We start from the raw sequence: 15,816 nt of genomic DNA on the forward strand, positions 1-15,816 counted from the left end.
ACTTAGGGGGCCGGGACTTGTGGCTGGGCCTGGGCAGGCGGCACCCCCACCCTTGTGTGCCCTGGCCGGCCTCAGCACCCTGTGCATATTCTGGAGCCCCAGCTCTGCCCAGCTCCCCTGGGAGCCGCCCGGATGGACATGGGCAGTCTGGGCAGACTTGTCCCCATGCCCTCTTGGTGCCTGCAGTGAAGGAGAATTTGGTGCAGGGCCCTGAAAGGCCCACCTGACCCCCTCAGGGCCACCAGCCGTCCATCCAGGAGGGGCCCTGACATCCACCTTTCTGCTCTCAGGGGTCTAATGTGATGGAAGAGCAGGACCTGCGGGACATCGGCATCAGCGACCCACAGCACCGGCGGAAGCTGCTCCAGGCGGCACGCTCCCTACCCAAGGTGACCATCGCCGGCCCTGTAGCCTCAGCCCGTGCGGAGCCAGGGCCACCTCCCTAGCACCACCTGCACCAAGAACAGGGGAGGAGCAGGGCTCCAGCACACGCACATCATAGCGGGACCTCTACCCCTCACCCTAGGAGCTCCGGAAGGGCCACACACAACCCTGTTTGCTTCCTCACTATGCCCTAAGGCCCTTGGAGAGCCAGCAGAGCCCTAGGGCAGGGAGCAGGCTCCTCTGGGGTCATGAGGAGGTTCTGGGGGTCTGCCTGGCCCAGGAGCCTGGTACCCGCTGGCTTGGCCTTTCACCCAGAGCCCCCTTCATGGTCTCTCTGGCTCACTGGAGCCCAGGCCAGCCTGCACTGAGCCCTGGCACCAGGCCCCTCCCCAAGTGGGCTTGAGGGAAGTACCGTCTTCCCTGGGGAGCCAGGAGCTGGTGGGCCTGAGCCTCTCCCCTGCACTTGTGCTGAATCCAGTGGCCCCGTCCCTTCTACCTGTCCAGAGCTTGGGAAGCGCCCGCTCTGAGGGCACACACTATTCTCTTATCCCTCCAGGCCCGTGACCTCAGCGGAGCTCAGGGCGGAGGCATTCTGCAGACCCCCCCTCCCTACCTAGGCTTGTCTGCTAGGGCCATCTTCCAGCCCTGTTGGTGCTCCAGCGGCTCCTGCCTTCCCCATGGGGAAGCCGAGACCAGCAAGTGATAGGAAAGGCTGTGCGAAGTGAGGGGCTGGAAGGTGCTGAGGACCCCAAACACAGAGGGCCCGCTGGCCACAGTCTGTGTGAGCTGGCTGGGTCCATGGTCCTCGGGTCCCTCTCCTGGGAGTGCTGAGATGTCAGTTTCACCTCCCCCCTTGCCCTGTAGGTGAAGGCTCTGGGTTATGACGGGAACAGCCCCCCTAGCGTGCCCTCCTGGCTGGACTCCCTGGGGCTGCAGGACTACGTCCATTCCTTCTTGTCAAGTGGCTACAGCTCCATTGACACCGTGAAGAACCTCTGGGAGCTAGAGCTCGTCAATGTGAGTAGCCCCTGCATGGCCCGGCCTGGACTCTCCAGAAATCTGAGCTTCCCTTAGGGGCAGCCTGGCCCAGCGGAAGGTGCTGGGGGCTGGAGCGGACTGTGAGTGAGTTGGCCACCTGACCTGTCACCTCCCTCCTCCTCATCACCCAGGTCCTGAAGGTCCAGCTGCTCGGCCATCGCAAGCGCATCATCGCCTCCCTCGCAGACAGACCGTACGAGGAGCCGCCCCAGAAGCCCCCCAGATTCTCCCAGCTGAGGGTGAGTCGGGGAGGGACAGAAAGGAATGTATGTTTGTTCCCTGTATTTGCAGGAATTACATAGAATTCTTTAGGATTCTTCAGAGACCACTGTAGTGTAGGAGAAAGCAGCTCCAACAAGAAGAGAGGAGTACAGGAGAGGAGGTTTAGAGAAGTTCCCCGCCACCTGTTTCTACTTGGGGATGGCCGATCAAACACATAAAACTTGGGGGATAGTAGGAAAACACCAGGCCGTGCCTGGGTGTTGAACTCAGCTCTGTGCCTGGGGACAGGGAGGGGCCGAGTCAGGTAACACCTGAGACAAATCCAAAAGGCCAGGACTCACAGCCACCTGGGCACCCCCCAAATCTGAGTTCGAATTCCCAGGCTGGGTTGGCTAAGACAGCTTGCATTTTAAAAACCTCACCCATGATCTGTTGCTCCTGCCGGTAATTCCTGACAACAGAAACGGGTTAGACTCAGAGCCTGCAGCTGAGGAAGAGCTCTCCCCCAGCCCCAGGCCAGAACATGCAGGAATGGCGGTAACTAGAGCAGCCGCTCCCCGAGCCCTCTGGTGCACTGGGCCTGCCCCGCAGGTCTCACCCCATTGAACCCTCAGGGGCTTCGTGAAGTGGGTCCTGTTCATCCTCCTTTTACAGATGAGAAAGTGGAGGCCCAGCCTTGCTCTGGGAACCAAACACACAACTGACATTCAGATATAGACACTGAGAAGCCAGGTTTGTATTCTGTCGGGGACGGTGGCTTTAGGGCCCTGACTGACAGGGCTCCATTTTTTCTCAAGGGGGTGCTTTGTTTGGTCATGTGCAGAGGCCTGCAATGGATCAGGACAGAAGATTTAATCTTTTATAAATGCAAAAGTGGCTTCCCCGCCCTCTCGGGGGACACTAGTGGACGGTGGCTGCGTGGTGCCACCTGTCTGACACCCCTGTGGTGTTGGCCCCTTCGCTCCCTGCTGCTTCTCCCGGTGCCGCTGCCTGTGCCATCCTAACCAGTGGGGCTGGCTGATACCTGTAGTCGGGCACTGGGCCGAGGGTTGCAAGTTCCACCTGGATTTCTCCCTCCACAGTGCCAAGATTTGCTCTCCCAGACGTCATCCCCGCTGAGTCAGAATGATTCCTGCACTGGGCGGTCGGCAGATCTGCTGCTGCCTCCAGGGGACACAGGCAGGAGGCGCCATGACAGTCTCCATGACCCCGCGGCACCCTCCCGAGCGGAGCGCTTCAGGATCCAGGTGGGGCAGGGGTAGTGGAGGTGCAGCCAGGCTCTACCTCATTCCTCTGGGTGGGACAGGGCCTCCCAGAACCACCTGCTGCCCCATACCTGAGCACAGTTGGGCTGGCACCAGAGTCAGGAGGCACCAGCCTGCTCTGCTCGCCCACACCCAGCCGCCTTGCGTAAGGCCCACCCAGCACCCATGGTGCTGAGCTCGGGCCGCACAACTCACTTTAGCTGTCGGCTGCTGGGGCCACTCCTGTGTCCTGTACTTCCCTCCCTCAGGGGTTCAGATCCCCTGTCCGCTCTTTCTCTGTGGCCTCTTGCGTCCTGCGCTGCCTCCCCTGCTGGCCCCAGAGCCCTCTGTGCTCTCCTGGCCTCTGAGCTCCTTCTTGGCCCCTTCCTTCTCTGCTTACCCACGTTGTTCCCCAGAACTGCTTTCCCTGCAGCTTCACCTCGGCAGCATTCTCTTCCTCCTGCTCAGCAAAACCACAGCCAGACCAGATTCTGTTCTTCCTGTTCTCTGCCTGCAGCCCCGTGGGGGGCACCGCTGGAGACGCCTCCTCCACTCCCGGTGCCCGCTCCAGCCCTGGCGGAGGTGGGCCCGTCTCACACTCCTGGCTCACCCTCTCAGGGCATCATTTCCAGGGGTCCTGGATTTACTCAGGACCTGCCTGTCCTGCCTCCCTCCTTGTACGGACCTTGGCTTTGTCCTTTGTCCTTTGTCCTCTTCTTGGCCTGTCAGACACAGGATTGGCAGGTGTCCCTCAGGCCCCTCCGGGTGAACTTCAGCTTCACCCCTGCTTGTTTCTCTGACTCTCACTTCTCACTTCTGGCTCTGGGGACTTCCTTTCCCTTTCTACAAGCACAGCCATGAGTTTTAAAGGATTTTTAAACACATTGTCCAGCAATTCCGGTTGCTGTTGAGAGGCTCTGCGCACTGCTGGGAAGGGAGGGCCTCCGTGTTTCCTGAATCTTTTCCTTCCTCTCCATTCCTTCCACCAGTGCCCTGGGCAGGGACCCATGATCTCTCACCTGGACCGCAGTGGCCTCCCCCACCCACTAGCTGCTGCCAGAAGGATCCATTTGAAATGCATTCCTAGGCACGGGCGGGTGCTTCACTGGCTTCCCCGCTGTGAAGATCCCTCCCAGGCCCTGGGCTGGGTCCCAAGGCGTCCCAGGGTCTCGTGGCCGCTGTTCTCTCCTTTGGTCTTTGTGCAGAACAGCCTGGCAGCCTGTGCCCCCCACACAGACTCTGCCATCTCCTCTCTGGTCATTTCCCATCTCCTTTGAGACTCATCTCGGACACCACAGAGACTGTCCTTCCCAAACCCTGCTCTCAGGCGGTTTGGGTCCCTGCTGTGCCTCTGCTGTGGCTAGCACCTCCCCTCTCCCGCAGTGTGTTTGAATTGCTGGTCTGCCCCCTGCCATCTCCACTTGACCCTTGAACTTGCTAAGGTCACTGGCATCTTCACCCTTGGGTGTGCTGGAGCCAGGCAGCAAGCCCGTGTGCTCCTCTGGAGCAAGGAGCAGATGTCCAATTGCGTGTGTTTCGCAGGAGGAGCACCGCGAGGCCAAGCTGACCCTGCGGCCCCCGAGCCTGGCAGCCCCCTACGCCCCAGTGCAGAGTTGGCAACACCAGCCAGAGAAACTCATCTTCGAGTCCTGTGGTTATGAAGCCAATGTGAGTTGCTCCCACCCTCCCAGCAGGGCCGGGCTCCCTGCTCCTTCTCGGCCAGGCACCTGCGGCCAAGTCCCAGCAGGGACTCCACAAAGCCAGGCCCGGGGCTTTTGAGCTGTTCTCCACTCTCAGCCACTCTTGACAGCTAAGGCGAAGGGGTGGAGGCCTCTGGATCCTTTAGCTAGGGAGGTGAATGGAGGGTCTCTCCAGCTGGGGCAGGAGAGGGGGTGTTGTTATTGAGAGGGGTAACTACTTGATTGTGGGACAGTCCCAAATTGGTTGGGTCACCCCTGCATGGAAACGCAGGATTTCCTAAGCCTGGCCACTGCTCGCCCCCACAGTATCTGGGCTCCATGCTGATCAAAGATCTGCGAGGGACAGAATCCACGCAAGACGCCTGTGCCAAGATGCGGGTAGGGTGCCTGTGCGGGCTGGAGGGCGCTGTGGGACTGGCCAGCAGAAGGCAGCAATGGGGACAGTAGCTGCAGTTGCCTGGGCCCTGCTGCACTATGTAAGGATGGGAGGGAAGCTGGGACCTGTGGAAGCCCAGGAGGCTTAGCCCTGAGAAGGGGCACTGACAGGGCCACCCCTTGTTTCCTGTAGAAATCTACGGAGCACATGAAGAAGATCCCCACCATCATCCTGTCCATCACATACAAAGGTGTCAAGTTCATCGATGCCTCCAACAAGGTGTGCTGCTTACAGGGACTCTTGGTGGGAGTGGGACCCACATCCCCGTCAGACCCACAGGGCTCCAGGGCAAGCAACCCGGCTGCCCTCTCTCATCCCTTGTCTCCCTAGAGGGTCCCCAGTCCTCTTATTACTTCCCACTTTGCTAAGAGGCGTGTCTCTCATCTGCTGGCCTGGGTGCCTGCTGTCAGCCCCGTCCCCGCCCTAGTGATCACTGCTGTTAGCCTCGCCACCTGGGCTCCGCTGGCCGCACACCTGCTCACAGGTGTGATTCCCTCCGTGAGCAAAGGACTTTCTCTGTGTGCCACCGTGTGGGATCCCACCTTCCTGACACTCTTCCCACTTTGCCCCCACCCTGGAAGGTGGGAGAGGCTGGGGAGAGCTTGTGGTTGGGTGTGAACATTTTACTGCCTTAGTTGTTGTGGTAAGGGGTGGAGACCCCAAATCAAAATCGGGGACCCCCACCCCCACCAATAAACAAAATGAGAAGATGAAGGGGGGTTTGCTTGATGCTCTAGGCTGGGACAGAGAACAGTGACAATGGTAACAGGCTGGGGCAGGGGGTGCCAGAGGCATGCCTGAGCCTGAGTATTCCAGAACACGGCTTTCCCCAGCAGAACGTCATTGCAGAGCACGAGATCCGGAACATTTCCTGTGCGGCCCAGGACCCGGAGGACCTCTGTACCTTTGCCTACATCACCAAGGACCTGCAGACCAGCCACCACTATTGCCATGTGTTCAGCACCGTGGATGTGGTGGGTGGGGTCCTGGGGCCGGGTGGGGCAGGCTTGGGTTGCAGCAGCCCTGAGGCGTCCAGCCCCATTGCAGGGCACAGATGCGGCGCTGTCCTGGCCCCTGGCCAGTGCCTGGCAAATGTTTGGTTCATGAATGGAGCCCAGCAGCACTCAGGCCGGTCCCCTTTCACAGTGATGAGACTGACGCGCAGAGGGAACAGGGACTGGCCCAGGGCACTAGGGACAGGAGGTTCCAGCTTTTTTTTTTTTTTTTTTTTTTTTTTAAGAGATGGAGTCTCACTATGTTGCCCAGGCTTGCCTTGCACTCCTGGGTTCAGGCAAGTTACCCACCTCAGCCTCCCACATAACTGGATAATAGGCGTGAGCCACCGCCCCTGACTTTCCAGCTTTTTGGCGAGTGTTTTCTTAGGTCAGGCAAGGCCTTTGTTTCCCCCAGCTCCCTGCCCTAGGTCTCCAACCTCTGGCTGGGCCGCCTCCCAGAAATGCCCTCTACTTCCCTCTTAGGGGCAGTGGTGCCCTCTTTGGCAGATTTTCTTCCCTCAAATTCCTGCTGAGGCTCGGCTCTGGATGCCACCGGGCCGAGGAGAGTTCATTCTCACACAGCTGCCCACAGGGAGCAGACCAGAAATGACAGCCCACAGGCGGGGATTCCCTCTAACCTGCAACAAAGCATGAGAGTGGCCCCAGGCTGCTTCCTCACCCCGGGAGGAAGTCAGAGGGGTCCAGGTCTCTGCCGCCCTCAGGGATAGCAGCTGCTTCCAGAATCTCTGTGGCTCCTGGAATACAGGCAGCTCTGGGCATCCCCACACTCCTGGGACCTCATCCACCCCAGTCCTCTGTTTGCTCTGGGCCAGTGAAGGTTAGGAGGAACCAGGCTTTGCTGCTTGCTGGCTGTGTGAGCTTGGAAACATTGCATCTGCCTGCTTCCTCATCTGTCTGGAGGGGATATAATGTGGCCCACCTCAGGGGCCACTGTGAGATGGATGAGGTGGTCCACACAGCACAGTCAGTGGCATTTACCTGTTGCTGACTTTTCCCACATACACTCAGTTCTGCTGTAACGCCACATACACGCTCCTAACAATCACTGTGCTGTGTAAAATCACACAAGGAAAACCACAGGGTTTATGGGGAAATGGAGTTGGGGCACAGCACTCACAGACTTTGTCGGTAACACATTAAAAATAAAAGCACTAGCACCACTTACATTAAATGGTAAGAAATACCCAAGTACTGCCGCAGGCACGGCACCCTGCCTTGGAAAAGACCTGCCGTAGGCTTGCAGCAGTGTGCACCTGCCCTCCCCGCAGCCCAGCTCCCGGCCACATCCTGTGTAGAGCGGGAAGAACAACAGAGACCTAGGAAGAGTAAAGGAGGGAAAGGAGGGAAGAGTGGAAGGAGGTAGGAGCGCTCCCGGGTAGACTTAGAGGGGGACACATGGTCCCTGCGAGGAAGGGCATATCCAGTATGAAGCGGCTCCTGAACCAGGTGCTTAAGTGGTGATCTGCTTCCTCCCAGAACCTGACCTACGAGATCATCCTGACGCTGGGGCAGGCCTTCGAAGTGGCCTATCAGTTGGCCCTGCAGGCCCAGAAGTCCAGGGCGACGGGCGCCTCTGCAGCTGAGATGATTGAAACAAAATCTTCCAAACCGGTGCCTAAGCCTCGGGTCGGCGTGAGGAAATCCGCAGTACGTGGGCCCCACTGGCCAAGATCCCCCTCTCCCTGGCCCCAGGGATTCAAGGGCTCAGGGTGGCCAGCGCAAGGAGGGTCTTCTGGCACTTCCAGAAAGCTGGCCCTCCAGAGAAATGACCCTCTTAATTGTCCCCCAACCCTGCCAGGTCTCGCCCCTGGAAAGGCAGCAGCTCCTCTGGCCTGGGCGGGCCTCTCATGCTCCTGTTTCCCTCCCTCGCTGGGCTCCCCCAAGGGCAAGGCCGTCAAGGGGCTGCAGAGAGCGGCCTGCAGGCAGCCCCTAGTAACTGCGCCATCCCTGTGTCTGTGTCTGCTTTGCTCTGCACCCCAGGTGCCGCTGCCCCCCGATAGTCGCTGTTGTTACTGTCACACCTGCACCACCCACCGTCCTTCCTACCTACCGCTGCCGTCTGTTAGTCCTGGAGTCAAGGTCTTTACGCCTCCTGCTGTCTTGTGTGTCAGTCTCCCCGAAGTGACCGTGAGCGCTCTTAGCCTCTGGCGGCCTCTCCCTCTGCCTGTGTGACATTCTTTCCCCTCTTCCTGAGATGCCCTCTGCCTGTTCTGTGTGTGCTTCAGCCCTCTCTGTTTTTCTGTTGTGTGTCCTCTCTCCAGAGGTCTGGGGTGACTGCTGTGGTCTTGCCTTGGGGTGAGCTCTCTGGGCCTACTAGGGAGACCCGAGGCTTGACGTTTCCAAGCCCCATATCCCCTTCCTGCCCAGTGTGAGCGGGTTTGGGGCTTAGAGCAGGAGGCCTGGCTAGGACAGGGGTCCTTTAACTGAGCAATCCCAAGAAATCCCGGAGAGAAGTTGTGCCTGGAGGTGGCCCTCCCCAAGATGCTCCAGGAGTGTGTTCCTCCTCCGCCTGCCCCCAGGGGCCTGCTCTTTGGCCGAGGAGAATAAGGGCTGCCCCTCCCAGCACAGGGGCCACAGCCTGGCCTGGGGGTGGGAGGGGCCTGCTGCCTCCAGCCCTGGCACAGAGCTCCCTCTGACTCTTGACTGCTTCCTTGTTTGGCAGCTGGAACCACCTGATATGGACCAAGATGCCCAATCCCATGCCAGTGTCTCCTGGGTTGTGGACCCCAAACCAGACTCTAAGCGGAGCCTCAGCACCAAGTATGAGACCACTATCTTCTAAAACAACCCACTCCCTGTCTCCACTAGTCTCACTGTGCCTTTGCCATCCGATCTTTCTGCTGTCCTCAACTCTCTCCTTCCAGCTGCTGATGCCAAGGCCCCACCTGCACTGGGACCTGCTCCTCTTGGGCGGGCGGCAGCGTAGACGCTGTACACTTGCAGCTCTCGCACCTACCACCACCGAACACTGTGAATTCTCCCCCTTGGGCTGAGGACAGCTTGAGGGGGTGAGTTGCCTTTGAGGTGGGCATCAAGAGGGCTCAGGGGTTCTGTTGCACCCTGGAAGCCTCCACGGGCAGGCACTGTGAACCCCGACGGGCAGGGCAGTCTCCAGCAGGATCCCAACGGCACTGATAGCTCCCCAGGGTTGGGCTGGGCTCTGTGTGGCTCCCTCCTCCTGTCTGCTGTACTGAGCCACAGCTGGGCACCGTTGCCAAGAGCTAGCTGACTGTTCTCACCTCTCCTGAACCAACCAACCACTGTGACCACCCAGTGCCAGAGTCCCCAGCACTCTGCTCACAGCCGGCCTGCAGCCCCACCCCACTGTCCTCCGCTACTCCGAGGTGCTGGCCTCACTCTCATGGCTAGGCCCTTGTGAGACCTTGAGCTCAGTGATGTGTTTGGACCAGGGACAGACTGCTTTCTGTGAGGGCCCAAGATATGCGCCAGGCCCTTGGGTCCATGCTGACTGCCCCACTTGGGGCTCTGGGTATCTGAACACTCACAGGCTGGCTCACACAGCAGGTGTCTCAGTCCTGATGGGCCTTCCCCTCCAAGGAGGGGGGTGGCACGTGTGTGGACAGCCCCTCTATCTTCGCCATGGAGTCTCAAGGCCTGGCAGCCTTGGGCCTGGCTCTGGAGTCTAGCTCACTGAGGAGGAAGGCCTTCCGTAGAACCAACGAGGAGGCGGCCTGTGCCCTGCACACACGGCGCACCTTCTTCCCTCACAGAACAGAGCTGCTGGAGGACAGGGACCTGGACCAAGTGGCCTCCATTGTCCTCTGGGAGCTTTCTGACATTCTCCACGGTGGGGGATCACAGATAGCGCCGTCCAGCGCGCCCCTGACCGCCTCCCTCAGCCTCCTGACTCCTCCGAAAGGAGAGGCCGTCCCATCGCAGCAGCTCAGCAGCTGGGATGGTGGAGCTGAGTCTTTGAAGAGGCACCCCATTCTCCAGTGTGGGCAAATCAGTTTGGATGGCAGGAGACAGGAAGGAAGCGGCGCCCATAGGCAGCTGTGCACACATAGCAGAGTCCACTAGGAAAGCCAGTCGGCCAGGGCAGTCAAAACCCAAGTCGATAAACTGGGTGGGTCCTGCGTACCCACCCATCCTTGTGCCTTCCTGAGCAGAGTCACTGAGCCAGAGGCAGTGGGGGCTGCGGGCTGTGGGTGCTCAAAGCAGGCATGGAGGGTGCCCAGGGGAGGCTGTGAGGGATCGTCTGTCCTGCTCTGTGTTTCCTTTCCATTTCCTCCACCGTCCGCAGGCCCCATTGGTTAACCCTTTCCTCCCCCCATTGTTTGCTTCTGCCAAGCTGAGCCACTGAGGAACCACACTGTGCTGCGGAAACATAGACGTGGGGGCGTAGGCTCCCACTGCCACCACCACCATCGCCTCACCTGCAGCTTCGAAGACCCAGGCCTCACCTCCGCCTGCAGGACCTCTTGGCCACTTGGCCTGGGCTTGCCACCACCACGTCCTGCAGAACGAGCCCTGCCTTGGCTGTGGAGAAGCACTCCAGGCCGCTAGCAGATGGGACTGGCATTCCAGAGGGTCAAGAAGTGACTTGTTCAGAACACATTGTTTTTAACAGAAAAAAAATCTTTTTATAAAATGAACTTTTAACACTTGGCTCAAACCTCTAGGTCATACTGCCAATCTTTAGACAAATGGCCATGGGGCAGAGGACAGGGGAGCTGAGGTTGGTTCAGAGGCCAGCCTGCATAGCCTCTGTCCTCAGGACGGAACTTGGGTGCAGCTCAGTGGGTTGGAAGAGAAGGCGGTGGCCTGTGGGTGAAGGGAACGGAGCAGGCTCAGGCAGAATTGAGTACGGTGCGTCTGCTTTTCAAACCCAACCCTATCAGCTGCTGCTCTTTATGAACTGCCCAACTTCCTGTCCCTTTCAGGGGCTGGACACAGGCTTCTCGTAAGAACACAGCCTTAGAGGCACCTGAGCAACTCAAAGGTTTCCGGTCCATTTCTGGGGTTCCCGATGGGAAGGTTCGGTGGCCAAATGAAGATAAGTGTGCAGTTTCTAGTGCTGGGAAGTCTTAGCCAGCACCAGAGCGCCAGGCCTCTCCCTGGCCTCTTACCTGTCAGTGATCGGAGCACTGCCCTGGGCTGGCCGGCGCCGTACTGCCTGCGTTATGTCAGAGAACAGGAAAAGCAGCTTTGTTTGGGGCATTAATGCTTGGAGTAGGGTCAGCTAAGGTTGCTACTTGCCAATTTGTGATTTGTCTAATCAGCCTGTGTGATTGGGGCTCATTTTGATTCTCTGAATTATCGGTTTGACGGTTACACTCTCAGCTGCTGGGCCCATCCCTGGCCCCCGGTGTGGAAAAGGCTAAATAAGGTGACAGTGCATCGATGCTCCCCCGCGTGGCCTTTGGGGCAGGCTGGCATCCCGGTGCGCCTCTGCTTCTTAAGCTTTCCTGCTGCTCGCTTTGCTTTTAAAAGTAACTTGGGTTGCATTCTTCCCTCTGGACTAGAGTAGAAATGCAGGGGAAACTGCTGTGGATTTGAGAGGCAAAGTTGGCTCAGCTGTGTGCCCAGTTCCTCCTGTGGGCACTTTAGCAGGCTCTGAGCTTTCCTGGCATAGGTCAATCAGGTCCCAGGATGAATAATCCAGGCTTCAGCAACACTCCTCTTTCCCAGCAAAGGCTGTGAATTTGAATTCTTTGTTGGTATGTATGTGCAGGGAGTACTGTTAGGCACATTCTTAACCCATGTGGTTGGCCAGAAATCAGAAGTGGGGCTGTGTCTCTGGCTGGCTAGAGGCCAGGCCTTGTGGGTTTCTATCTGCTAAGCACCCAGCAGGTTGGGGCCTGGGACTCAGCTCTCTCTGCGGTAGAGGCAGGCCCTCCTCCACTTCTTGGTACTAAACGAAGATCTCGACACCTTGCAGTTTTACTTCATTTCCTGCCCCTTTCAGGGCCTGTGAGGATTCCCATGAGCTACCGCTGTACAGTTCTTGGCCCCGGCTTTCTTCCAAGAGTTGACCAGGAACCCTAAAGCATCCAGAGTAGACTGCGCTGCCACTGGGCGCATGCTGGTGCCCGTCTTCCTCCTAAGGGGCCAGGCCACATCCAAGTGGGCCTCTGTCGGGGGGGGGCGGTAGGTCCGAAAGAAACCGCAGACACTACGATGCACTCCTCAAGCTGTCTTTTGTGCTTAGATCATCCATAGGTGTTTCTTCTGCTTGAAGCTGCTATATCATCTTTATTTATTCAGGGTATTTTCATATTGGAAGCCTTGGCTAGTCTGCTCTAGCTCTGGGTTCTGTTTAGAGATTGGTTTATTTCTGAATATTCAAGAAAGGAAAATGACTGGGCCTTTCTTTCTTTTCTTCTCCTCTGGGATAGGTAGTCTCCCTTTCCTAGAAAGGTTATTGTAACTTTAAGGACAGGCTTCAAGTGGGAAGGCCCCTACTTTTGCACTTCTCCAAGTGCAGGTCACACCAGGGGCAGACCCTGTCGCTGCGTTTCTGAACTGTGAAGGAGCCCATTCGGGTGGGAGACTTCAGATGGGCTCAGTACCTGTCCCAGCCACAGGCTTCTTGTCCACCTCTTCTCCCCTGCCCACCAGCTGCTCAGCGCATAAGACCTTCCCGACAGGCTCTGCGTGTGCAGCTCTCTGCGTCCCTCCTGGGCCCTCCAGCGTCAGACACTAATGGGAGTTCCCGAGATGCTTGGGTTTGAGCAGGGAGCAGGCAGAGCTGCAGTCAGAGACATTAGAAAACCAGTCTGAATGGGGTCTGTCTTTGAGATGCCCAGGCCAGCAGAAAGCAGCTCAGAAGTATTGTTGCTCATGGTGTGGCAATGGACTGAACTGTAATGAAAATGTTATTTAATCTTTGTCTCTGTATTTTGATACTTGAATGACTTTCCCTTTTGTTTTACTGTATATAAAATTGTTAATCTGTCTGATTTTGTCTGAATTATAAACATTTTGAGGTACCAAACATAACCAATCTGTGCAACAACATAGACTGACCTCACTACCCAAGAGAGTGTAAATATTTCTGGGCTTCCAGCTTTGGTTTTGTTATTTTCATAACTGTACACAACTTAGAACAGACTGAATTAATAAATGAGAAGCGACATGAACGCAGCCTTAATTCTTCTGAGTCTTTGAATTGGAAAGCGTCTTGATGGTTTTCTGGCAGAGGCGTGGGCACAGGCGAGACGCAGGCTCAGGATCAGTGATTCGCATCCTACACCGTTTGGCTGAGATGACGACAGCTTGGCTGTTTGGCTTTCTGTCTCGCACTCTCTAACAAACAGTTACAGCTGTGCTGTGAGGTGCAAGGGCCCCAGGATTCACCTTCCCTTCCTTAGGAACATCGTTCTGTGAACACCAAGCCAGGGCCACATTCTAGTTACTGCTGCAGTGGCATCTCTTCTGCCTCTTGGTCTGGGCTTGTCCACCCACAGACATGAACCGAACATCTGCCTCCCAGGCAGCCTGGGGGATCTAGAGCTGTGAAAGAAAGTGCTCTCCTTTCAGGAACTTGCTTGGATTGCAGAGGTTAAGTTTTAGACATAAACAACTAGCTACCAGCCCGAAGCCGTGCTATGGTAGGGATGCAGAGGCCAAAGTGTTCCCAGAGGGCTGGTGGCAGGGAGAGGAAGGGGCAGGGTGCTGAGCTGTATTTAAAGGGGAGAATTTGGGAAAGCACAAGCAAGCGGTCATAGCGGCCCCTTCACTGATGGAGCACCTTGGCCCCTTCACTGATGGAGCACCTTGGCCCCTTCACTGATGGAGCACCTGTGTTCCAGCTCTGCTAGCTTTCCAGGCAACCATCTCATTAGCCCCACTCCTTTCCGGACAGGTGTTGTCACCTCTATTCATAAAGCAGGGCCCAGGGCCTCTATTCATAAAGCGGGAGGGACCTTGAGCCCCATCTGGTCCAGTGGCTCCAGCTGCCAGAGCCCCTGTTCCTAGGCCTGTTTCAACCCCAGCTGCCTAGCACTGAACGCTTTTATTCCTGAGTTTCTGTGGACGCTTCCGTTTCTTAAAAGGGCCTTAAAAAAGAAAATTCACTTATCTAGTTCAGTACCCATATTGAACATAAACAATAGTTGTTTATGTCTAAAACTTAACCTCTTTTATTGGTAGAGAAAACAAGGTCCAGACTTGGAAAATGATTCTCTCCTAGCCAGCCTGCCAGCAAATGGCAGAGAGCCAAATCCCAGGTTGTAACTCCCAACTAGGGCTTTGTAGGCCACACTGCGTTGAGTTGGGAAAGGCCCAGTGGGGGAGGCCTCACGTTCCAGAGGGGTTCTTCATCCCCACATCCCTTGGCTCCCTGGCTATGGCGCTCTTTCCTAAGCGGAAGAAACCTGACAGCCAGAAGAGAAAGGTCAGGTCATAACTAGTGTCATCAGGGCACCAGGACACATAGCTGCTATCATCATCCCTTCTGGGGCCACCTTACACATTCTGCCTCTGTGTGAGGCACAATCCCTGGCCTCTTCCACTCATTCCTTTCTCCCCCTTCAGGGGCTCATTTCTGTCATACTCCTCCACATCCTCATGAGCCTCCCCTTCACAGATGCTCAGGCTCCTAGACAGCTGGGTTGTTACTATTGAAAATTGGGATAGATCAATCCTCAGCAATGACCAGGCCACGGAGGAGGAACTTTCAAGCTGGAGCACTTTCCAAGGCAGCTCAAAACACCCTCTAGTCAGCCATGGCCACCCCTGACTTCCTGAACCCAGAGGGTATCCAAGTCCCATAAATAGGGACAGGCCGACCATCTAGTGTGTCATGCAGTTCAGCCTGGGGCTCACACTGCACCCACTGTCATCAACTAAGAACAAGGAAAGCTAAAGTCTGAACCATCCCTTCCTCCGTGCAGCCTCTACGACTTTGAGACCGCTTTTTTCAGGATTCGGCTGTTAGGAACACTATTATAAACAACTATTTACCAAATAGAATTTTCCTAACACCATAAAATATTTATTACTCAGTAAATGGAGCTGGGACAATTGGGCAGCCAAGGAGGAGGGAGTGCAGGGAGATTCCTGTTCCAACTTATGCCAAAATAAATTCCAGATGGCTCACATATTTAAATGTAAAAACAAAAAAACAAACAAAACTCAAAGCTAGAAGAAAATGGGAGGTTTTTTTTTAATAAGCGTGGTTTGAGAAAGGCCTTTCCAAACGTTATAAAACCCTGAATCCATTTTTTAAAAAGGATTAATATATTTGAGTCTATAAAAACTAAACATTTCCGCATAGCAAAATGCACCCTTGAGAAAAAGAAACAATGGAAAAGTAACGTGTGCACCACATGTAACAAGGACACCTTGACAACAGCTATCAAAAGTAAACTAACGCCTGTGTCTCGGAAGATCAGTAGATGCTCTTTTCCCTGCTCCTCCCACTAAGTACGATTAAAACCCCCAGTGGAAACACCAGTGGGCACAGACAAAAACCTGTTCTTTCCAGCCAGAGGACCAGGAAAGGGGCAGCTTAGCAAGACAGAAAACTTAGACAATAAATAACTGCTCTACTCCAGCCAAGCACCACGGGAAAAATGGGGCCCCACCCAGATCAGCAAAGGCCAAGACCTCTGCCCTCACAAAGCTATAATGAGGTACCCAACAACCTCACGCATGTTGTCAGAGGGGGCCTGGTGAAGAGGCAGAACGCTCACCAGCGCCCAGTGATTGTGATGCTGCTCCCGCCTTGGGAGTCAGTGGAAACTACAGGGGCAGCCGGGAGTGCCACGGCACCCCAGCAGTAACAAGCAGCCTCCCACCTCAGGTGTCAG

The 15,816-nt window shown here is 56.4% G+C and overlaps 1 protein-coding gene across 13 annotated transcripts in view; it reads left to right on the top strand.

Annotated features, from left to right (window-relative positions):
• ANKS1A (ankyrin repeat and sterile alpha motif domain containing 1A) overlaps positions 1-13,147 on the top strand; it is a 203,354-nt gene extending 190,207 nt beyond the window's left edge. For 3 of the 13 annotated variants that reach the window (XM_063604838.1, XM_063604844.1, XM_063604842.1), the window contains 10 exons: positions 291-389; positions 1,249-1,401; positions 1,554-1,661; positions 2,727-2,891; positions 4,431-4,556; positions 4,895-4,966; positions 5,157-5,243; positions 5,858-5,998; positions 7,517-7,687; positions 8,021-8,641. In XM_063604838.1, coding sequence (XP_063460908.1) covers positions 291-389; positions 1,249-1,401; positions 1,554-1,661; positions 2,727-2,891; positions 4,431-4,556; positions 4,895-4,966; positions 5,157-5,243; positions 5,858-5,998; positions 7,517-7,687; positions 8,021-8,212 — 1,314 coding nt within the window. In that variant the 3' untranslated portion in view covers positions 8,213-8,641. Of the gene's footprint in view, positions 1-290; positions 390-1,248; positions 1,402-1,553; positions 1,662-2,726; positions 2,892-4,430; positions 4,557-4,894; positions 4,967-5,156; positions 5,244-5,857; positions 5,999-7,516; positions 7,688-8,020; positions 8,642-8,702 lie in introns of those variants that run through there. The other 10 variants (XM_034961904.4, XM_055113488.2, XM_034961899.3 and 7 more) reach the window with 8 other exon arrangements.
• The last annotated feature ends 2,669 nt before the right edge of the window (positions 13,148-15,816 follow it).

Source organism: Pan paniscus, chromosome 5 (genome assembly GCF_029289425.2).
Source record: "Pan paniscus chromosome 5, NHGRI_mPanPan1-v2.0_pri, whole genome shotgun sequence".
Taxonomy (NCBI): Eukaryota; Metazoa; Chordata; class Mammalia; order Primates; family Hominidae; genus Pan; species Pan paniscus.